Raw genomic sequence first — 25,846 nt, 5'->3', positions numbered from 1 at the left:
ATGCAGCATGGAAGGTGAGAGGTAGACATGACTTGCGTTCCAATGGTAGCAGTGCAGGGAATGAGTAGTGGTGAGCTCCTGGGTATATATACATATTTAAAGATTTTATTTATTAGTTCATGAGAAACACAGAAAGAGGCAGAGACATAGGCAGAGGGAGAAGCAGGCTCCCTGCAGGGAGCCTAATGCAGGACTCGATCCCAGGACCCCAGGATCACAATCTAAACCAAAGGCAGATGCTCAACCACTGAGCCACCCAGGTGCCCCAGCTCCTGAGTATACTTTAAAGGTAAAACTAATAGGATGGACTGATGAACAGATGTGGAAAGTGAATAGCAGAAAAAGAGTTCAAGGATTCAGCTTTGCAGCCTGATCCAGTGCAGCAAATGTGTCTTTTGTGTGGGAGGGGCATCAAATGATTTTTTTTTTATTCCAGCATAATTAACATACAGTGTTATATTAGTTTCAGGTACAATATAGTGATTCAACAATTCTAGACCTTATTCAGTGCTCGTCACAATGGCGGGAAAGGAGAATCCTAAGCTCACCTTCTCTCACCGAGGCACCTAGGTAAGAGCCACATCAATGCAACTAACCCAGAAAATAAATGTGTCTTTTATCAAAGTGGTGAACGCCGGAGAGGAGCAAGGTTAACAGGAAAATCAAGATTCTTGTTTAGAAATATAACTGTGAGATGTCTACTGATATCCAGAGTAGAACTGGCAGGTGGTTATTTGAGCCATGAGTTTGGGAAGAGATCAAAGCTGGAAGTATGAATTTAGGAGTAAATAAATGACAAAAACTGAGGAACTGAGCAGTAAGCACCACCTTTAGAAAAAGCATGCCATCATCTCTGGCCCATTCTAGACTTTACTACCCCTTATTGCTTACTCCAAGCTTGTTTCACTCATTGATGTTATCTTCCTAAGTAACCAAATTGGATAGATATTATAAAAAAGCCTAAGAAACGGTAGAGACATCTAGTTCTACAAATTGCCTTGCAGTGTTGGTTAAAACACAACAAAAATTAAGTTGAATGCTGAGCTGGGCAAAAAAGTAAACTGCAAAGCAGAGCAATTAATTCTACAGCTTATGCTGGGGTTGCCAGGACAGTGGAATAAGGATGCGGCCAGCGAGAGCATTAGGCTTGGCAATCTGGGAGCTGAGGCTGAACTCTCCATGTGGAAACAGGAAATAAGGTTTTGGGCCTAGGAAGTGACCATTTGGAAATAAGCCCTTCTGCACACAGCTGCATACCCGCAAGGCTGCACTCATGGCTAAACTGATTTGTGGACTCATGGAAAGAACGAGATAGTTAACTTATCCTTCTCTCTCTCCTTAGGTGAGGCTAGGGTACAGGTGAGGGGTTTGCAGGGCACAGATACTTCAATGAAGAATTCATGATGATGTGGGACCTACACTTCACACTGTTTGGGATTTCATATGCACTAAACATATAGTTGACCCTCACTATTTGAGTTTCATTATTTGTGAGTTTCATATTTGTAAATTGATCTACTCCCTCAGAATTTTTTGTAAACTCCAAATCAGTATTTGTGGCACTTCTGCAGTCATTTGAAGACATGCATGAAGTGGTGAAAAATTTGAGTCACACCATGTGCACATTCCCAGGTGAGGCTGAAAAGCAATGCCTCTTGTTTCAGCTTTCATACTGTAAACAAGCATCTTTTTTTTTTCCTGTATATTTTGTGCCACGATTTTGGCATTTGTGTCCCTTCTGCTGACCTCACTGAATCAGATGGACGCCAAGCATAGTACTGAAATCTATCTCGTATTCTTATACATAAGGAAACTGTTGTGCCTTATGGAAAAAATGTTTGTTAGAAAAGCTTTGTTCAAGCATGAGTAATAGAGTTCTTGACCAGGAGTTTAATGTTAATAAATCAACAATATACATTATATAAGATTCCTTTAAACAGAAACATACATAAAACAAGGTTATATATTGATTGGTTGATGATAATGTTAAGATCAGAGGCTTGCAGGAACCTAACCCTGTATTCCCCCAAAGAGCAATGGTTCAATATTCATTAATTCAGTGTTAACAGTGACTTTATAGAACACAACTACCATAAATAGTGAAAATTGACTGTGTTGGTCTAGACAGAACCAATATATTAAAATAAAATTGTTCCCAAGTTGGTTATATCCCTGAGGTTCCTGGCAAAAGCAATAAAACCTTCTTAAACCAAGGCTAAAGAGAGTCTCATGTTGGCCTGGGTAAGTAGAAATTCTGCTAAAGGTCATATTCACATCGCAGAGCACCTGGGTGACTCAGTTAGTTAAGCAGGTGCCTTTGGCTCAGGTGTGATCCAGCCCTGTGTCAGGCTCCCTGCTCAGTGGGAAGTCTACTTCTCCTCCTCCCTCTGTACTCCCCCCCAACCCCCCCGTTGGCCACTGCACTTGTGCACATGTGCTCTCTCTCTCAAATAAATAAGTAAATAAATATTTATTTTTTAAAGATCACATTCACATCCAAAAATATAAACATGGGAATATTTTTATATTCCCAACAACCAGCAAATCACAGGTTAACACTGGCAATATCCTGAGCTAATAAAACAGTATGAAAGAATATCTAAATACTTAAGACTTCTAACAATTAAAATAATAAAGAAAAATGGGGTTGCATGTCAAACCATAAGGAACATAAGATGCTCTGAATAGAGAACAGGAACATAGAAAAAAAGAACCTAATAAAATGTCTAGACAGGGAAAATACTAGAATTAAAAACTCAGAGAGTTTAATAGTAAATGAGGCAGAGATTAATTAGTGATGTGTAGGCTAAAACTAAGTAAGTAACTCAGCACTGCAGAGAGATGTGGAGACAAGCAAGTTAGCAGATATGCAGGAGAGAGTGAGAACTTTCAAGATATACTCAAAAGGAAACCAGAAGGAGTAGAGTTGCCACGGGGATAAATGAAACTGGAAGATATCCGCTGAAAAATTTTCAATTGCCATGAGACATGTATCCCAAGATTCAGGAATCATATCATAGAACTGTATAAAAATGGTAACGGCTGATCCTTGTATAGCATGAATTTTATGCTAGGCACTGCTCTGGGTGCTTGACATACTTTAGCTCCTGTAACCTCACACCTGATGAAATAAGTTCCACTGCTCATCTTTGCTCTATGGATGAAGAACTGTAAACACCAAGAGCCTCAGTGTTTGTCCGAAGTCACATAGCTGGTAAGTGGTGGGGGTGGGATTTGAACCCATGTAATCCAGCTCCAATCTCAGAGGGTCTGTAGCAGTACATTTTGCAGTGAAATTCTATTCTGAAGAACAAGGGCATACAGACACACTTTTAGACCAATGGGAAAAGAGAAAACAAAATAGTACTGACCACCAACAGAAACATACTAAACAGATTTCTCAAAGATACAGATTTCAAAGAAGGAAAATGAGCCCAGATACAAGAGAGAGGGTGCAAAAATGACATGGTAAACATGTGAGTACATCTGAAAAAAACACTGATTGCGTGAAATAATAAGGCTTCTACAAAAAAACACATACATATTTAATTCCTCTCTTCCTCTGAGATAGTCCCCAAACTAGGATCTTCTTGCAGTGTAGAGGTATTTTTGGAAGGCAAAACTCAAAGACAGGAAAAGAGAACAGCAAAGTGCAATATCGACTATAGAACCCAAAAGACAGAAGGGATGGTTAACCAGTTTCGCATCATGAAGAAAGAGGACTTTTAGGCTCATAGCAAGAAAAGCCTAGAAGTGGGCAGATTTGTGGGCACAAATCTCAAAATGCTTAAGAATGGAGATAGCAGGCACATCTTAAAGAGGAAATGAAGGTGGAGAAGGTGGTAAAGTAAGAATTTTAAGCAGCAGATGCCCAGATCACCTGTCTTCCCCTCTACGACCAACAGAGTTCCATTCCACATCAAAGAAGAAGCTTACGTCTGAAGGGAGTAAAACGCAGGATGTCTTGACTAGACATTACTCAGCAGATCTTGTGACATGCACTGTGAGGAAACAGGTGTAGTAAATAAATATATGCGCCCTGAATACTGAAATCATTTAGGCCTTTTCCCTCACTAGTGGTAGCTATTGCCATCCAGGGAGAAGACTGTTTTTTTTTTTTTCCTCCCTCTAGGAAATCTGAATTACCCCAAAGGGAAGAACTAAAAGCCCTGCTAGCAAGAGGTTTCTGATGAAATGAGCATCAGTATCATTAACCTCACAATGACAAGGTCCACCATGAAACTGAAGATTTCTGTCAGGGATGAGTTCCCCACACTGTTAGGTCTGTGCAAAACAACCAAAAGTTACCAGATGTATACAAAAAAATTCTTATAAGAAAGATTGAAACCAACCAGCATAAAACAGGATTGAAGCTACTTGGAAAAAACACTTTGTACAGGGGAAGAAAATATAAAGGAAGAAAACCATCACTCATGGGACGCCTGGGTGGCTCAGTGGTTAGGCATCTGCCTTCAGCCCAGGGCGTGATCCTGGAGAACCGAGAACTGGGATCGAGTCCCATATCAAGGTCCCTGCATGGAGCCTGCTTCTCTCTCTGCCTATGTCTCTGTCTCTCTCCCTGTCTCTCATGAATAAATAAATCTTAAAAAAAAAAACCCATCACACATACAGCTTCATATATACATGAAAAGATGTTACAACTATTAAACTAGAAAAAGACATAAAGAGAAAATTTAAAATGTGAATAGTCTCTTAAATTGCAAACATAAGACAGCATGTATTAAAAACTCAGTAGAACTAGTCAAAGGAAAGATCTCCAGAACAGATTTCAAGAAGATATAACTGACAGGATATTTGATGCATTTCAATATCTGAGAGGACATTGAGAAGCTAGCAAAATTTTAGATGACAGAGTATAAAACCATAGAAAATCAAGAAATTAAAGAAAAAAAAAGATTACTAATTTCTGGGAAAAGAAAAATTAGGCACAAAGGAAAAATAACTAGCTATTATATTTCTTACAAAACTTAGCTCTGAATATCATTTATAAAGTCATCACTGGGTACTGAATTCAAATTTTGATCCAGTAAAATCCTACAATAATATGCCCTAAGTTACTGCATATTCAAAAATTAATCAATTGGAAATTAGCTTCTTCCCAGCCCCCTAGTTTCAAAAAAAGGCAGGTGAAATATTTATTCATTGTGAAGATTTGAATGAGGGCGACTTGAAAACTGACTGATTTGTGCTCATATGAAACTCTATCCAGTCAGAGTACAGTAAGTGGAATAAAATGTAGATTTCCCTGTTTTTTTTTTTAATTTTGTGCTTTTTTTGTAAAAGTGACGACTTTAAAAATGCTGTATTTCATAAACTTCATAAAAAGGCAACCTCACTTTGCTGTGGTGGCAAGGTGGTGGTATGAGAGTGTTCTAGCATCAGTTACCATCAAGTAATGCTTAAAACTAAAAAATCAAGAAGTAGCAACATAAGTAAATTATGTATTTTAAAAATGGGTTATATAAGAACCAAAGAGTTGAAAGTAGTTTCCTCTCAGAAAGGATAAATCAACAGGATATGGGCAGAAGCTTGACATTTTCCTCATAAAACAAACAAACAAAAAAAAACATAAAAAAAAAACAAGAGGGGCACCTGGGTGGCTCAGTGGTTGGACATTTTTTTGGCTGAGGGTGTGATCCTGGGGTCCTGGGATCGAGTTCTGAATCAGGCTCCCCACAGGGAACCTGCTTCTCCCTCTGCCTATGTCTCCGCCTCTTCCTCTGTGTCTTTCATGAATAAATAAATAAAATCTTTTAAAAAAGCAAACAAGAAACTATGTAGAAGTTTATACATGCTTACATTATTTAGTTCTGAAATAAAAGAAAAACTAGAAAATAAAAGGAACAGGATCAGTAATGTCTAATTCATGGCAGTAAGAATTTCAACAAAAATATTTGATAACACTAGTACAGTACTCTGGAGAAGAGCAATATAGTTTAAAATACTTCAAAGTCAGGGCAGCCCGGGTGGCTCAGCAGTTTAGCGCCGCCTTCAGCCCAGGGCCGGATCCTGGAGACCCAGGATCGAGTCCCACGTCGGGCTTCCTGCATGGAGCCTGCTTCTCCCTCTGCCTCTCTCACTCTCTGTGACTCTCATGAATAAATAAATAAATAGAATCTTAAAAAAAAAAAAAAAAAAAAAACCTTCAAAGTCCTCTAATGTCAGAGATACTGATTAACTTTAGACTTTGTTAAACATGCATACTGAAATTTCTAAGGTAATTACTAGAAGAAAATAAATAAGGTGTACAACTTTCAATCTTTCTAAGATGGGGGGAGATTCTCAGTCAGTCCAAACAAAGAGGAAGAACACACACAAAAAATCAGAATATATTAATAGAGCAAGATTAATATATTAACACTTAAATTCTAAGGCAAGCAATTTATTAGGGATAGTTGGTCACCTCATGTTAACCAAAATATTACTATTATAAATTTTTATTCATTAATGATTCACTAAATACACAAAGAAAAATACAGAAATACAAGGATAGGCAGAAATCTATCACTTTATGAAACTGATTGATTAGATAAAGCATCAGTAACGAGATATATAATTCCAATATACATGGAGAACACTGTTTTGAACAGTGGGGCAAAGGTTAGAAATCAGTAAAAAGAGGTACTTGGGTGGCTCAGTTGGTTAAGCATCTGCCTTCAGCTCAGCTCATGATCCCAGGATCCAGGGCCCAGCTCACTGGAAAGTCTGCTTCTCCCTCTGCCCATCCTCTTCCCACACTTCTCTCTCCCATGCATGTGCTTTCTTTCAAATAAATAAAATCTTTAAAGAAAAAAATAGAAATCAGACAAAAGATGACTAGAAAAAAACACCACTGGGCAGCCCGGGTGGCTCAGCGGTTTAGCGTCGCCTTCAGCCCAGGGCCTGATCCTGGAGCCCCAGGACTGAGTCCCACATCGGGCTCCCTGCGTGGAGCCTGCTTCTCCCTCTGCCTGTGTCTCTGTGCCTCTCCTGTCTCTCTTTCTCTCTCTCTCTGTCTCTGTCTCTCATGAATAAATAAATAAAATATTTTTTTAAAAAGAAAGAAAAAGTGCCACTATGTTTGGAAATTCAAAAACATGTATCTGATAATTCAGGGATCCAAGAGAAAATCATAATGACATTATAACACATATAGAACTGAGCCATAATAAGTATGCTATATGTCAAAACCCTGGTTTACAGTTAAAACTATGATTTCAAGAAAATTTATAGCCACACATATTTGTGTTAAAAGAGAAGAATGGGAGGAAAGTAGCCTTATAACTTAAGTGATTAAAAAAAGAACAATAAAATAATCTAAGAAGTTGGAAAGAACAATAAAACGAATGAAATATAATGACCCAAAAGTGAACAGTAATGCCAAGTTCTGAAAAGTTTGATTAAAAAGGGTATTAAAATAATACTTAGAATGAAACTGGGAATGTACATATAGATGAAACAAAGATAAGATGATAATAAAAGGAAATGTTTTAAAACGACTTTTTGGCAATGCTTTAGAAACCATAAAACAAAGGATGCAATTCTTAGAAAAAAACCCTAACTTTGCATAAAGAAAAAGACCGTATGATTACTTCTACAACTATTCAAAAGATTCAATCAATAGTTAAAACATTTTTCTCAGTGAAAAATCCAAGCCCAGGTGGTTTTATTCATAAGTTCTACTTCTTATTCAAAGAATAGATAATTCTACTATTTCTCAAATTTTTCTAGGTAATATAAAAATAATAAATACTCTTCAGCTTCCTTTTAGAGGTGAAAATAACTTTGACACTAAAGCCAAGGAAAGGATAGTATAAGAGAAAATAAAATCTCCCCCATGAATACATATGCAAAAATGCAAAATAAAATATTGGCAAACAGCTAATATCCATTTATTTTAAAAACATACATAAAAGCCAAGGTGAAACTAACCCAGGAATAAGAGGTTGGTTAATAATTAAAAATTGTTTACTACAGTAACCATTTAAAGAAAACAGCACGAATATCCCAGTAAAAGTAGGAAAAGCACTTAAAAGGATAAACCATTCATGATAAAAACTAACCTAGAGAGGATCTGCCTTAACATGATAAAGAGTATTTACAAAATCTACAGGACATATATCAAATGGTGAAGTGTTACTTAGTTCATCTTCTTTAAAATCTGAAAAATAGGGATCCCTGGGTGGCGCAGCGGTTTGGCGCCTGCCTTTGGCCCAGGGCGCGATCCTGGAGACCCGGGATCGAATCCCATGTCGGGCTCCTGGTGCATGGAGCCTGCTTCTCCCTCTGCCTGTGTCTCTGCCTCTCTCTCTCTCTCTCTCTCTCTCTCTCTCTGTATGACTATCGTAAATAAATAAAATTTAAAAAAAATAAATAAAAAAAAATAAAATCTGAAAAATAGGAGTATCTACCATCAAAGTATTTAACACTGTATTAGGCTAGAGAACATGCAGTCATATAAAAAGATATAAGGCTTGATAAGGAAACAAAAACTCTCATTATTTACAGATATTATAATTCTCCAAACACATCCAAAGAAACCAGAGACAATGACCATACGATATATTCAGGTTGGTTAAGAACAGACTCTTCGATCAATGGGGCTGCTAAAGTTAACATCCATATTGGAATAAAACAGATGAGTACTTCTACCTTACATGATATACAAAATCAATTCCAGACAATTAAAGACTTAAATATAAAGAGCATAACATAAAACTTTTATAAGTACATTTAGGAGAATGTCATTACTGCTTCAGGATAAGGGAGAAAAAAATGTTAAACTCATAAGAGAAAATAAGCTATATGGGACTCCTGGGTGGCTCAGTGGTTTAGTGCCTGCTGTCGGCCCAGGGCATGATCTCGGAATCCCAGGATCAAGTCCCACATCAGGCTCCCTGCGTGGAGCCTGCTTCTCCCTCTGCCTGTGTCCTGCCTCTCTCTCTCTCTCTCTCTCTCTCTCGTCTTTTATGAATAAACAAATAAAATCTTTTAAAAAACAGAACATAAGCTATAAAGAAAAAGATTGATACTTTAATTCAAAATTAAGAACACTTGTTCATCATTTGACAGCATGAAGGGGGAAAAAAATTAGCCACTAAAAAGATGATGATTAATTCAGTGTATAAAAAACTCCTAAAAAAAAAAAGAGAGAGAGAGACTATCATATAGTTAAAAAAAAAAATCAAGATCACAGAAATATAAATGATCACCAAACATCAAAAAGGAGCTGAACATCATTGTCATCACAAAAATGAAAATAAAGCCATAGTGAAATACAATTTTATGTTCACCAGACAGGCACAAATTAAAAAAACGAACAATAACAAGCATTAGCATGGATGTAGACGAACAGATACTCATAAACATAATGTTGAGGAAACAAAAATGTTATAAAATGCATGTATGCTGTATGATACCATTGTATAAAAGTTTATTTATTTATTTATGATAGTCACGGAGAGAGAGAGAGAGAGGCAGAGACACAGGCAGAGGGAGAAGCAGGCTCCATGCCCCGGGAGCCCGACGTGGGACTCGATCCCAGGTCTCCAGGATCGCGCCCTGGGCCAAAGGCAGGTGCCAAACCGCTGCGCCACCCAGGGATCCCTGTATAAAAGTTTAAAAGATTAAATAGGGGGCAGCCTGGTTGGCTCAGCGGTTTAGTGCCACCCGCAGCCCAGGGTGTGATCCTGGAGACCCGGAATCGAGTCCCGCATCATGCTTCCTGCATGGGGCCTGTTTCTCCCTCTGTCTGTGTCTCTGCCTCTCTCTCTCTCTCTCTCTCTCTCTCTCTCTCTCTCTCTCCTCTGTGTGTGTCTCTCATGAATAAATAAAATATTTTTAAAAATAAAATGAAAATAAGATTAAAAAGGTAAAAACAATTTAACATGTGGTTTAGAAATACACATATGTGTATTCAAAGAATAAAAAAACACTTTTAATTCAGAACAGTGAATACCTATTGAGAGGGGAAGCGAAGGAAGGAAATGTCAGGTGGGGGAGCTAGCAGGTAGGTTTAATTGTACTTCAAATGCTTTAAATCTTACATGGTAGCTACACAGACATTCTTCACAGTTTTTCCATTCCACTTGTATGGGTAATATAATTCATGATTAAAAATACACTGCACCACAAAACGGCCAAAATAAAAACATTTTAATAAAGAATTGTAAGAAATGCAGGAATAAGACAAATAAAACTGATTATTAACAAAGCAAAGAAAGATTATTTGGGGAGTTTGGAGGTGCCATCCTAACCCGCTGCGATTGGAATTAAGAATTTGGAAAAACATTTTCAAATATATTAAGAAAGTATCAAAATTATACAATGTAACAGAACAGCAAATAATTGAGAAAGCCTAGAACTCAAACACTGAATCACTACATATTTCTCTTTTCCATAGGTTTCCTAACTGTTCCACAAATAATCTACTAGAAGTGGTTGAGAATCGCTACAAAATGGAGACTTCTTAAATTATGAATGGGCTTTCCACTTTGATTTTTTTTACAAACACTGTTTTCAAGCAATTTGAAAATTAAGGTAAAATTTCCTTGTTTTTTCACCAGCGTTAAAGGGGTCCATTTACTTTTGTTTACTTATTTATCCATGAAGCACATTTTATATATTTTCCCCATGACTAACAGAAACAAAAAAGTATTACTAAGCATGCAAACATAATCAAGAGAGGAGACAGCTAGTAAACAATTAGAACATTTTTCCCTGACAACAGCTTACCATCCATTTGCATGCAACAAAGACAATCAAAATTCTCCTGAAGTCATGAGCATCTTTTACTAATACAAGACTCTTGATCCTAATTCTTTCTTTAGTTAATATATCACATCCCTTCAAAGCTGCCAAGTTAAAGCAGTGCTCTCTTACCCCTGGTGATTTGAAACCTCTGATATAGTAAAATATCCCCCACTACTTTTGCCACTGTCTTTGGTTTCTTTACCAGAAACCTATCTCTTAACCATATGTATTTAAAAATACATTTTTTACCTTTCCAATCTTATGTGGCATTAGGCTAAGAATACCCAAAATTCCTTCCTGTAACTTCCCGAAAACACTTATGAACTATCCCCACCCCTGCCAACTGCAAAACCAGACCAAACCAAAGGATCTCACTGTCCAACAAGACTGCTAAGCAAGCCCATGCTCAAGCATCAGAACAAGTAAAACCCAAGGGACTAAATGGTTCATCCTGGGTTTTCTTTATATTCTATCCCTCGTTTGCCACATGTATCCTGACAGGGCACATCCCAAGGAAGAAACTCAAAGACAGCACCAGACAGTACCAGACAAACAAACAATGGACATTTTTCTGTGTAAGTTTTTACTGGGTGTGCGGAGACTGAAAGGTCCAGTCACTCCTATGCAGGCCCATTTCTCACTGATGTGTCTACACAGAGCAATCTGGAGGGATAAGGTGATGTCTTCCTCTAAGATGAAGAGCATGTTGCTTGTTGCTTGCTATAAAAGAGACGGGATCTCTTATTCCAGTGATCCTCGGCTGTGAGAGCAGCTGCTATCCCAGTCATTTCTCATTACCTCCATGGGACTTGAGAGCAAGGGGAACTAAAGCATGTTGCTTGCTGTGCTCTGAGTAACAAAGTTCTTTGTCACTGACCCAAGAATATCACGTCTTATGCTAGCACCCGTGAAACAGCAACAGGCTGTGGGACCCGGGAAATTAAAAAAAAATCCCTATCCCTGGACAAGCAGAGCAGGACTAACTCCATTTTGTGCTGCACCGGCCACTTCCTGTATAACCCCCACATGACCTGCTTATTGCTTAAGGCGCTGCCCCACTCTAGTCAAGCCGCTGGGCACACCCTTATAGGAAATCAGCTCATGACAATGTAACCCTGCCTTGTGCCCACCAAAGCTGCACACCAATTCTGACCAAAGTAATAGGCCAGTTCAAATGGATACTCTAGGGTAAAATGTAATTCAATTGGCCACCTACGTGTGGAGTGTGGACCGACATGACTGTGCAACTTTCTGCATATGTTACAATCCCACTGGCCCCTATAAAGCTGCTACTCCTCTTAGCCTCGGGTCCAAGTCCCTGCTCCGCTGTGTCAGGTATACTTGGACCCAAGCTCGAGCTTGCAAATAAACCCTCATGTGTTCGCATCGGTGTCGGCTCCTTGGTGGTTTCTCGGATTCTCAATCTTGGGCACAACACAGGCCAGCTTATTAGCTTGTAAGTAGGGTAAATAAAATCCCAGACTTAACAATTTTATCCCATTTGCCTATCAAGTACTGGCCAGGAAGTAGGGGAAAACTGGAAGACACATGATATAATTTTAGAAGTATTTACAAAAAAGTCATACTCTATGAATGATAGACTGAGAAAAAAAAATCTTTTAATTATACTTTTTCAGATATTACAAAGTATCAAGAATCTATAACAGAAAAATTCCACTGTCTAAAAGGAATAGCACATTTGATGAAAGACTCCTAAAATAGGGAATTAAACTAGGAATTCTACATTCTCCTACAGATCTGAGAGAAGAATCTGACTTCTGCATCTAGAGAAGCAAGCAGAGCCAGGGTAATCCACTGACATCATCTGTTGGTAAGGGTGGGCTTTGGATAAAATTGGCTTTAGAGTGTATTGAAAATATTAAGCATAAAAATGAAAACACTCATCGAAAGTCATAAAAAAAGACATCCTGTATATCAAAAAAAGTACTTTAGGAAACTGACTCTATCTTCAAAAGAACAAATAAATAGATGTGGCCTCAGTGAATCAGGAACAGAAATTCATAGGAAGGAACAGCCGGAGATAAAAAGTATTTCAAGAAATAGAACAAAAAAATCTGATATACAGAGTACCAGTGCCTTTTAAAAATATAAATAAATCACACATAAAGCTAAAAGATAGAAAAGGAAAATTTTCTGAACTGTGTATAAAATATGCAGTACAATAAACCAATTTTTCAAGTTCTAAGCAAAGTAAATTAAAAGAGAGCTAAACCTACCTGTATGCTGGAAATATGCATGTTTTTAACTAAAGGGATGAAGAAAAAAATGATCTCATATGCAACTAACAAGTGAGACAAAAAAACAAACAAAAAAGCAGTTGGTGGTTGATCTCCCAAGAAATATAAGGGATTCTGATCCCAGACCTGTATTCAGCAACACTAATTCTAAAAGATAACAGACCATCACACTGGAATTCTTTGCCAGTTTTGGGATCCAACCTTTGTACCAACCAAAAAGTGTTTTCACATATAAGCCAATATAAAGATTCTTTAAAATGCAAGAGGTTCAAACACAGTGATAACTATGAAATAGAACTCATTGTTAAATATTTAAAAATTGAGAAATTAAAAAAATTAGAATGCAAGAATGGAAAGAAGTCTTGTGGCTGATATTGCAACTAGGTAAAATATTGATATTTCATAGATTCTGGCAAAATTCTGGTTAAAAACAATATGCACATATAAAATTATTCATGAGAAAAATACTAAACATATACTTATTATATACATATACACATGCATATATACATAGTACCTAACATATATATGTATGCCTTGTGTGTATATATATAAGAAAATGACATATATATGAAAATGGCATAATAAGAACTTAATTAAACCAGTGACCATAGAAATCACCAAGATAGCAAAGTATTTATAGTCAGGCGGAAAACAGGAACTGAACTTGTCTAAAATGAAAGGACTCTGAAAAAATAATTTAGGTTTAAAATTCTGGCTACTAGAGAAGTATATACAAAACACCAGTAAACTTAAAGACAAACTTAAATTTGTATAGTATAAATATAATACCTAGCCCTCAAAAGACCCAGAGAAGATAGAGCTTTAAGTCAGAGAACCAGAGGGGAGCCTGGGTGACTCAGGCGGTTAAGCATCTGCCTTTGGCTCAGGTGAGGATCCCGGAGTCCTAGGATGGAGCCACGCATCAGTCTCCCTGCTCAGTGGAGCCTGCTTCTCCCTTTCCCTCTGCCTTCTGCTCCCCCTGCTTGTGTGCATGAGCGTTCTCTCTCTTTCTCTCTCTCTCTCTCTCTCTGTCAAATAATGAATAAATCTTTAAAAAATAAAGTAAATCAGACAACCAAAAGCACTGTTCACAGAGGAAAACAAAGGAAAGAACAAGTATGAAAAACAGAGCACGCAGAATATCAAAAGCAGAGGCAACCACTGTCATTATAAAAACAGAAACCTACAGAATAAGCCATGCATTAAATGGCACATCATCAATTTATTAATGGCTTGTGGCCATGGAGGGAGAACACAGCCACATTATAAGCACACATGCATTCCAATTTCAGGATCACTGAGGTCTAAAGAATGAAGAGAAACCTCAGAACCAAGATAATCCTGATAATGCAATTCATACAAAATATACCGCTGTAACAAAGGAAGAGAATCTAGTAAGAAGAAACCAAAAGTAGAAAGTAATCAAAAGATGTGTCCAAAAGAGAAAAACTCAATGAGGTCTCTGGTCCCAATTCTAAATTCCCTAAAGAAAGAAAGTGATTTTCTCAGGTTGGGCCACAAGTTCACCCAGGTCCAATTAACAGAGTACAAAGCTGACTTCCAGAGCTAGGCCTCAGAGAGGGTTGCCCCAAAGGTTGCTGTGAGCTGGGCAAGATGCAGAAGAAGGTCAACAAAATGTCACATTCTTTTCTTTTTCATTGTCTTTGCTCCTAAAACATTTTCACACCTGATAGATATAATTCTCTTATATCAATGCTCTCTGAGAGCAAGGACCTTGTCTGACAATCTTTTTTATTTTCTTTCCAGTTCAAACACAGTACATAGAGTAGCTACTCAATAAGCATATCCTTAACGAGATTCTTCTTCCTGTCCTTAACAGAATCCTTACAAAAACAGTACCCACTTGCATTTTTGGCTCTGCTTTGTACAGTACACAGAGATCCAGAAGATCATACTGAATTGTTCCTCAACCTATTTATTCAATTAACAACATCCACGTATTGCTTTTGAAATCCAGAATGACCACATAAACTCAGTTAAATATTTTTAAATGCTGGACTTGCTAGACATTGTAAACATAAACTTACAGGCAAACTGGAGTTTAGCTTCTCTGCTGACAATGGTTCCAAGTGAATTTGTTGCAAAACACTGATAATTTCCTGTATCCCAATTTCTGTTGGGGTTAATAACCACAAGATTTCCTCCGTCCAACTTATACCGATATTCCATACTCAGATTAATATCGCTTCCATTCAGCTGCCATCTGCAAAACAAATGTCAAGGTTTTCCCTACTTAGTATATTTATATTTTAAAAAACCCTATGGGGTACCTGTGTGGCTCCGTAGCTTAAGTATCTGCCTTCGGCTCAGGTCATGATCTCAGGGTCCTGGGATGAGGAGCCCCATATTTGGCTCCCTGCTCAGCAGACAGCCTGCTTCTTCCTCTCCCTCTGCCTGCCACTAGCCCCCTACTTGTGCTCTCTCTTTCTCTCTGTATCAGATAAATAAACAAAATATTTTAAAATATAAATAAATAGATAATAAATCCTACATTATAAAATCCACTTTAATCATCACCCCTCTTACAAATGAGAGGTAAATATATTATTCCATTGTGCCATATCTGAAGCTCAAACTTAACAGAAGCCAAAGCTTAAAGCATAGTAAAAAGCACAACAGAATCACATCTAAAAGTTAAATATTTTTCACACTTTTCAAAAGAGGTGAGAATAATTTGTTCATGAACAAATTAAGCTAAGTCCATATAGGCAAAGATGAAGCAGAAAGTGGAGGTAATTACCTCATGTACTTCAGGCCAATCTCATGCTGCCAATGAAGGGGGAAAAGAGCACACTTCTTTGATTTATTCAGACTGACTGAGCACATTTAATAAATTAATTGGATAAGTGCTCAACTATCCATTTCAATTTATCTGGGTAAATACCCATCCCTCAGGCACTCTCCACTGTTCTCAGCCATCACAATGCTATTTACTAAATGGTACACTGTGGTAAAAGACCCTATATACTACCTAGGGGGTCTCAAACAGTAAAAGCACTAACCCCCAGAGCCATATTTATCAATGGGAAGCCAAAAGAAAAATGGGGGCGGGGGGAAGTAATTTTTAAACAAGAGTTTTTAAACAGAAAAAAACAGAGTTTTTTAAAAAAGATTTATTTATTTGAGAGAGAGAGAAGGAGAGAGAAAGAACAGGGGGAGGGGCAGAGGAGAGGAAGAAAGAGAATCTTAAGTGGACTCCCTGCTGAGTGTGGAGCCTATGAGGAACTCGATCTCAGAACCCTGAGACCATGACCTGAGCTGAAGTTGGACGCTTAATCAACTGAGCCACCAAGGTGTCCCCAGAAAAAAAAAACAGTTTTTAAACAGTACGTATACTTGACACATCAAAGTAGACTTCGCCTGTAAAAACTCAGAAATATCCCATAATTTCAAGAACACATACATTGTATAAATTAGAGCCCACCTAGCTCCTAGAAGACTTACTTTTTATTACAAAAAGAAACTGCTATCAGTTCTATAAATTTTTGTGTATTATAACAATCATCTCAATTACTCTTTGTAACTTTAAGAATGTGAGTAATCTAGTAGTCATTTTATAGATGATGATTTCAATAAAAAAGCTGAATGAGATGTCAACTGTCCCCAAATTATTCAGTATTGGATTAGTAGTAGTACTCACTTGAAATCTAGCTCAGAATTCTTTCATCATGTCATGTGCCACCTAAAAGTTGTTGTATTTATATATAAAATATTTAACCTGAACATGACATGCTCTAAAAGTAAATAAAGACATGAAATGTTAACATTATCACAAATGAAAGTATGCAATGTCAAATGAAATACATAGTTGTGAAATGTTTGAATTTAGTATGTTAAAGTCTCATAAACAATTGTGAAACATTTTATAAAGTGCACTTTGATACCATTTATATACATTTGTTTTTAAAGATTTATTTATTTACTCATGAGAGACATAGACTGAGAGAGAGAAAGAGAAAGAGAGAGAGAGAGAGAGAGAGAGAGAGAGAGAGGCAGAGACATAGGCAGAGCAGAAGCAAGCTCCTTCCAGGGAACCTGATTAGGGACTTGATCCCGGATCCCAGGGTCACAACCTGAGCTGAAGGCAGACACCCAACCACTGAGCCACTCAGGCATCCCCCATTTATATAAAGTTTCAAAACATATAAAATAATATTAATAATGCATGAAACATATTTTAAAGCATGAAAATGATAAACCTCCACTTTAAGGTATTTTAAAGCTCTCATGGAGAGAAAGTGAAGTACGTTCAGGGAGCAAATACTAGGAAATTTAGGCTTTTGGTTTTATTTCTTGAGTAGTGGTTATATGGATGTTTATCATTGCAGTAGATTATATATCATTTTCTATATCTGAATAATATATAATAAAGTTTTCATGACAGAAGCCATAGGAAATGAACAAATGTATAAGTTTAGTTCCACATTTCAATGAATTCTCAGGCAGATACAAATATGTACACAAACTACATATGGAAAACATAGTCCTAAACATGCTGAGCTTGACTTTCACAGAATAAAACAACAGTAAATCACAAGTGGGTGCACTGAATTTTTAAGCTGTAAATATTTGTCAGTTTCTGACAACTTTTAATTTAATGCTTGCAGTGGGAAAAACTTCTCTAAACTCAAACCGGAAAAGACATAGATAATTTCACATATTTTTAAACTGAAGACTCTCATGGCAAAGGGTACTTGTGTTTTTGTCATCTACAAAATACAGTTTGTATGGGAGAAAAGGGATTTTAGTTCTAGAGTTAGACTGCTTATGACCTAACTAAGTATGTCTGATGGCTTCATTTGAAAATTCTGCTTTTGTGTTTAGCTGATGAATAATAAAGGTACAGTGGCTATGTGGAAAATTGTAAAGATAAATAAACATATGGAGAGGCACTTCTTCTAGCCTATTTAATAGCTGGGAAGATTTAAGAGATCAAAAAGTATGTGGAAAATACTTTATTTCAGTTAAGTGTCTAAGATCTAAAAGATATCATCCCAAAGCTTTGACTAAACAACTAAAATGGGAAACATCTTTTATGCATAACTGTTTCTTACTTCCTTTAGCTCAATCTTCATCATAGACTGACTCCCTAGATTATTTCATTATGTGAAAAGGCAAAATCTACTCTCTTTTAAAATATGTTTCTACTATAGCAAAAGAGCACCCTTGCTTTAGCTAACTCTTCAGAGCTAAGATATACATGACATACCTGAAAGAATGCTAATTTTAACAAAGTGATAGAATTCTCTTCTTATTAACACTATTCATCATTAAATGGACCTCATCCCCAGGTGGTATAAAATTTCTCAATATCTTATTAAACATTAATTGTTTTTTCCCTTTTTGAAAGTATGTGGATTTAAAACGGCTGTATTTATTTAAACTCTGGAATGTGTGAGGAACCTTTGGGCCTGAAATTCCAAAAATTATCATATCCTGAGAAAATAGTGTACTTAAGTTCCCAAAGCAAAATATTCATTATTTGGGCCTGATTTCCAGATATTTCTCAGGTTTTCTTTGTACAAGAAACATGCGGAAAACCTGAAGGCATACACACATACTCCTTTTACAAATATGTGTCCAATAAATCTACAAATTAGATTAATTTTCTTTGCAGTGAATTGTAATCAACTGTTCAGAGTTCATGAACACGTAGTAATAAAGTGTGACAGGTGAATGGCACATTTAGGTCATGAATTTGGGAAGCTTTTAGAGGTAGATACTATCTTTAGTTTTTGCACATTTACAATTTTTTATAAAAGGTGCAGATGTCCACTTTTAGGAATAAAATGTGAAGTTCATGAGAGACTCTATAAAGTTTCGGAATGAAATCTTCTTGAAATGACAAAATTGTTTAAAAATTCATAAAAGTAACATTTGCATACCCAAATTTCATTCCAAAAGGCTTAATGCAGTGATCTGGAACAAAAGAAGACAGCCCCATGGCTCTTGGGGCTGCATACACCAGCATTTCAATACTATAACATTTACATTGTGCTCTAGAAACAGACTAACCTTGTAGCTTTAGCTCAGTGGTAAATGTCATAAGATTAAGCACCTTTGTATAATCATCATGTTGTAACACTCTTGAATGAACTTATAAGTTCACTGCCAGCCTTCAGTGTTCAAATGCTCATTCTACACAAATTAGGATTTGCTTTTAGAAACCACAAGTGAGAAATGGTTTAATATTCATATTTCACAAATCTACCGATTCTCAAGCAATGAGCTCTCATCCCCTTCTATTTCTTCATGGGGAGGTTATATGTTAATTTGCTTCCGGGCCGATAAGTACAAGTTGGGAGATGGAATGAGAAGTCCTGGGCTTCATGCTCTGCTGGAATTCCTGAGACAACATGAATTTGATCAATCCACTTCTCCTAAAATCTCACCTGTATCCTCTACACAACAGGGTGCTGGTACCTCCTCACTGGAGAGAGGCTGGGCGGGTGGAGTAAGGAGATTTGGCCAAGCCTATTCAATGGAATGGTGGAAGTCTATGGCCAATTTCTCCCTAAACATTTTTTTAATACAATTTCTTTAAAACATACATGCCCTTGAGCCAATAGATTTTGAATTTTGAGTATAACAGCATAAGGTACCTGACATAGAAACTATTTCAACTGGCAGTTATTACGTTTTCTTTTTTTTTATTTTTTATTTTTTATTTTTTATTTTTATTTTTATTTTTTTGTTTGTTTGTTTTTAGTTATTACGTTTTCATGATGAAAACTATACTTGTTACTTCTGGGAAATAGGCTAAAACATCAGTGACCGAATTGCCTTCTAATACAAAAAACTATGTGTAAGAGTGAGTATATGACTCTGCATGTGTAAGCAAACATGAATTTATACAATAAGTTAAATCAGTATGAAAAGCTTGCTTCTCCCTCTGTCTATGTCTTTGCCTCTCTGTGTCTCTCATGAATAAATAAATAAATAAATAAAACATCTTTTAAAAAAGTATGAAAAGCCTAAATTTTTAGAGTTGAAAAGTGCTTTTGAAAGCATGACCTCCGATGAATGATGACTGTTTCAATCACTGCTGAATTCCCACCACCAGTCATAATAGGTGGTTCACGGTAGGTGCTTATAGAAGTTTTCTGAGTGGAGTAACCTAACCATATCTAAACTCCTCACTGAGATTATCCATATTAGCAATAAACATCTCAAAGATGAAGAATTAATGCATATTTATTTCATTTACTTTATTAGTTATTATTTATTTACCATACTAGTTATTACAGGAGATGGCAACTCTTACAGAAAATCTCACTAGCATGGAACAACAATCATGAATATAAGCACAGCTCTAGCTTGTCAGTATAATTTAAGGCACCGAGCCCCAAACAGGGTCTTTCTCTAGAATGTGATAACAAAGTTAGAGACTGTTACCCTGTGAAACTGAAACAAAACTGAGTGACTTCAGGTAGTTTTGAAATAATCCCTGGATATAATTTACCTCACAGTTGATTATACAAAAGTAATCCTTCAGCATATCTACACTATCACACCAAATCTGGTTATGAAAATGGAAATATAAACAATATACTAGTGAAAAACGAGTGTGACATGTTAGACTTCAACATAAAACAAAGCGAGAAGAACAAAATAATTTACTGAAATATTTAGGGAGCGGGGCTAGGTTTGGGAAATAAGCCCACACTAAACACTTGTTAAATCAACAGGCAATACTTTATTTGGGGTTTGACAGGAAAATTAGGAATTTAATCACAGAAGCAATTTGCGGTTTTAGATGCGGCTTTCAAGTTAATAAGCAAATGCATTTGTGTTCAAATGCAATGTTTGTTAATATGTTTACTGAAGTGATGAGAATAATTGCAGCCCTTGAAAGAATGAATGTTCGAATTTGCATATTCAATACTTTATCCAAAAATAACTAGTTAGGCTTCAGCAATAATTGCCAAAGATATAAATGAGTTAAATTGCAATGCTGTGTTTTTAAAAATTAAGTTTTTAAAATGTGTTTTATGACACAGATTCCCATTTCTCACTCACTGATAAATTTTAAACATATACATTTAAGAAAAAAAACCCACTGGGATTAAAAGCAACTTTCAGTTTGCACAATTATAGCGTGGTTCAAATTGATCAGTGACTGCCTTAAAATTATCCCTACAAGAATTACAGAAGAGGTTTGCTATTCCTGCCTTCTCTGCATCCATGTTTGCTCTTTCTGGTAGCAAGGCCCGCTCACTCCCATCCAAGAGGCCACTCCTCAGGTGACCAGGCCTGGCCATTCAGAACAATGCATGTCTTGGCCCCAGTGATTAGTTAAGAATACGAATGTGACCCAACTGATTTAACTTGGTTTTGACCTTCATGTGTTATCCTTCCTCCTCACTCCACTTCAAAAATACAAAGAACAACAACAAATGATGTGAATTAATTTTTACACTTCCATCTGTAATATTTAAAATCCAACTTCTACATTTTTCTTGGGTTTTGATTACTTACACTATTAGCTATTTTTTTTCATGTTTTTTTCTGACACCATTCAAAACTTTTTATGACACTAAGAGGAAAGGTGCCCTCTGAATACATGTAGTAGACTTCTGGTAAATTCCATTATAGGGAGCCATACTTCAAAGGGAGAACCTGTGGCCAGGGGAGATGATATTTTGCAATGATATTTAGTCTTTATAACTTGTATATCTGATATTGTTCACAGTGTACTTTATTAACATAGTTTACTTATTATATAGAGCTGCAAGAAAATAATGTTGTGGTTATTTCCTTTTAAGGAGAAAAAAACAGAAAAGCTATGGATTCAAGGATCAGTCTACAGCAGTGCCATCCAAAAGAACTTTCTGGAAGCATAAAAATGGTCATCAGTTTACAGTAGCTATTAGCCACATGTGCCTACTCAGCACTTGAAATAAGGCTGCCTTTACTGAGGAAATATATTTTTAATTTAACTGATTTAAATCTATAGGGCCAACTTCTGGCTACTGGCTACCATATTGAACAACACAGCTCTGAAATCTCAAGCTCGACTAAATATTGAAAACATAAAGCCCACATGGGCCACATTCCACTTTAAGACTTATTTTCTTTGGCCTACATTACAATAATTTTAAAAAAGGCCAAGTCAATAATAGAAGTAGAGAGATTCCAAAGAGAAAATATCTGAATTTTAAAACATCTCTTGAAAGCCTTCTATTACACTGGACTAAGATTCCTGAATGGTAACCATTGGCCAGTGTTGAGAAGTGGTCATGACTACTCAATAGGCTTGTGGCTGTGTTGGACAGTTTCCAGTCATTATTCAAAGTTTCTATATGTTCCCAAGGCACGCCCACCTCTTTTAGCTTTACTACTTCCCTGGTCCCTACAGGTATTTGCATATTTTATCCCACCCTAGCTCAAATATGTAGTTCCTTTAAAGGGTGAATGATATCAGTGGAAGTGACCAGGGTTCTTCCTATTTGGGGTCTTTCATCTGAGCAAATGGTGAGCTTTTATAACCCCAGGAAAAGTCAGAGAAACCCCTCCCATTTAAAAAAGTTATTAATATTCCCTCAGGGTAATCTCTTTCAGCATCATCGGCAATTACAATGAGAATGAATACTAATTAACCTTTAAATATAGGCTTTGGGGCTTCAGTGGGGAGATGCAAAAGAAAGAATAAAATTCTCAATTAAACCCTAACACAAGTAATTTCTCTTGAGAATTTCTGAACTTTTGGATTTCTAATATGACCAATTAAGAGTTCTTTTTACCCAATGGGAGACTCAAGAAAAGATCTCTCATCAGATAAATCTGTCTCAGTCTACAAGACAGGCTGTGGCTTATGGAGGATATTCTTTTATAAGACTCTTAAACTTTATTCTTAATCTTGGGAAACATGTTTGGATTGTCTTTAAATTGTAATTTCACATGAACCACTGATTTTCTTCTATGGTATCTATTTATCTATCTAACAGCGTCTATTTATAAATACTTATAAAAAAATCCTTTCTCTGATTTCATGTAAAAAAGAAAATCCCCATTTTTATGTCTTCAATGTTACTCCATACTCATACCATTAATCTATAGTTTTTAAAGGCTAGTAAAAAATAAGAATAAACAAGCATATTTTCTCCTAAAATATTTAAAGACTACTGTAGATCATTACATGACTGACTAGGAGAAAAAAAAAAAAAAACAGGCCACAACTGAAGGCACTGTCTAAATAGACAAGTTCATGATTACAACCTACATTGTTCTATACTCCTATTTACTCTATCAGCATAACCTCTTACAAGGATAACATGAATAACCGAGTTGTTATATAAAAGCCTAATATTTTCACAATGTAAAGAGGTTCCCTTGTGCTTTTTCAAGGTCTTGACTTTCAGTGACTAAAAACCCTTAGTTTTGTAATATAACCCTTAGTTTTGTAATATAACCCTTAGTTTTGTAATATAAAATTGGTTACAAGTCTTTAGAAAATCTTTAGAGCCATAATAAAAGTATCTGGGCTATTTGGCTACAAACCAAATACTTTAAAACTTAGCATGTTAAATTTCTTCATTTATCAGACATAAAACTGATTAATAAATTTAAGTCATGTATCTCCTAGTTTCAGGTACAGATTTTCTTTAAATGGCAACATAGAATATTTCAGGCCGCATCATAAAATACAAGAAGCACTATGTAAATGACAAGCCCTCTTCATCAACATTTTATACATGTTGTCAGTATGTTTAAAAACACACTCCCTGGCATTAAAATAAATACTCAATATATAAAGAAATGATTGCAACAAAAGAGTACTTCTGCATTTCTGAGCTCAAGACTTCTTGCTATTTGATAAAATTTTACAAACATAATTATACTATTCATTTAGAAATACACTCCTGTCTGACTAAATCTTGCATCTTGACAATTTTTCAGCTGAATACATTTATCATCAAATTATTCATAAGATAAATGCTGGGAATACAACTTTACTGAAAACAGAAACAATCCACAGGTAAGTCATTCATATGGATACTTTGTCATATTATAGTCATATCTAAATGGATAATCTGTTTCAGGAAGAAACAAATGAGTGCATTTAGAAAATGTTAGAATGCCCTACGAAAATGCTGGGTGAAAAGTTTTGATGATAACATCTTATTATTATTATTGATCTGTTCATCATTCCCCCAAAGAGGAAATTATTTTCAGATGTTACCTGTGCTTGTGTCTGATTAATTGTACTATCTCATAAAATACAATTTTTTTAATCTTATATGTTATACTTTTCTTATTTCTACCGGGTGAGGAAGAGGCAGAGAGAAAACTTTTTATCACCTCTGTCAATTCTGACTAGTAACCTGGAATCGTTGTTTATTTTTTTTAACAGGTGCTCAATAAACATGTCTTGAATATTGTTGAAAGAGACTGACCTCGATTACTTCCAAAGGCAAAAATACGAAGGTCTACCCAATGCTGACCCAATTTAACAATGAATGTTGCCTTCTATTACTTAAATGTAATAATTAAGAAAACAATAGAAGTTCAATACGATCTACATTACTACTCTAAACACTTAGAATTTTATTAATATAGTCTGAAATATGCTTGTTCTGCAGGTTATAGAAAAGGTTTTGCCAAGAAACTAATACTGTAAACAGAGTTTTTGAGACAAATGCTCACAAGTATTCAAAAGAGCATGTTGTTTTCAAGGTGCCTCAAGCACTTTTTTGTAGCCACTTACATGAAAGCAGCATATGCTATTTATCAATAATTCATTTCTTCATTAAATTGGGTCACCTAAGCACATCTAACAGTAAAAATTGTTAATCTTGTGTTCTTTCATAAAGTAAATACCCATCCCGTCCAAATAATCTACCCTTGTCCCCCAAATGTTAATATTTTTATCTTAAGGTGATGGGAATTCACATTTTTTTTTCTTTCCTTATACCTTTCTGTGATGTTTGAAAGTTTTCAGTTAACAAGTATTATTCATGTAATCTGAAAAATGCAAACTTTTACATGAAAAAACTACTAAATTAAATATAATTTCTCTCCAAGAATACTTAAAATGACTTTAGTGAGAATGTATTTTATTCTTCTATATTTAATTTACTTCAAACACATAGTAAAATGGTAAAGAAAGAAGTATGAACGCTGAAAAGTGTCTTTTATTAAAACTATGTTTTCTAAATACCTTTGGAACATTTGACTTCATCCCCACAATGGGTATGTTCCCAATGACTACATTTTATAAACACAAATTTTACATTAAGTTGCACTATAAATCAGTGAATAGACATTGTTTATTTAAGATATTCTACTATGTCTTTTTTAAATCAAAAAATCTTCTTGTAAAGTGAATAATCAAATATATAAAGTATGGATCCAAATGTTTACATATGATATCTGTTGAACACAGCATACAACTACAGTTTCATGTATTATTTCTTAGTGATGCCATGACTATATTGAAACAAAAAAGGTCACAATTGCTACATGATTATTTCTTAATTTGTATTTGAAACTTGCCACTATACCTGTAATGAGGTGAAGGGTTGCCTCTTGCTTCACAATTTAAAGTTATTTTTTTATCCTCTGAACCCACAGGGAAAATGCTGTTGCTGGGCTCTCTGATAAACACTGGACCTTGTAAGAGAAGCTCACCTGCATGGGTGGAAGACATCCAAACAAATAATCACAATAAGTAAAAGGCACTGTAAAAGCCGCATCCTAGAATTGAAGAAAAATAAGCAACCAGTATCTGCTCTTTAAAGAAAAAGAAGAAACAGCAGGTATTGTTTCCGTTGTCCGTAAAACATGCTCTGCAGGCATTGCTTTGCTAATGA

At 35.9% G+C, this 25,846-nt stretch overlaps 1 protein-coding gene across 1 annotated transcript in view; it reads right to left on the bottom strand.

Moving 5' to 3' along the window:
* The window catches only part of CNTN3 (contactin 3), a 247,363-nt gene that overhangs the window by 194,814 nt on the left and 26,703 nt on the right, over nucleotides 1-25,846 (bottom strand). The window contains exons 2-3 of the mRNA XM_055343752.1: nucleotides 25,538-25,664; nucleotides 15,062-15,237 (exon numbers count right to left, since the gene is read on the bottom strand). Coding sequence (XP_055199727.1) covers nucleotides 15,062-15,237; nucleotides 25,538-25,664 — 303 coding nt within the window. The remainder of the gene's footprint in view (nucleotides 1-15,061; nucleotides 15,238-25,537; nucleotides 25,665-25,846) is intronic.

This window comes from Nyctereutes procyonoides, unplaced genomic scaffold, assembly GCF_905146905.1.
Source record: "Nyctereutes procyonoides isolate TBG_1078 unplaced genomic scaffold, NYPRO_anot_genome, whole genome shotgun sequence".
Lineage (NCBI taxonomy): Eukaryota > Metazoa > Chordata > Mammalia > Carnivora > Canidae > Nyctereutes > Nyctereutes procyonoides.
This window is presented reverse-complemented; position numbering and strand designations above follow the sequence as displayed.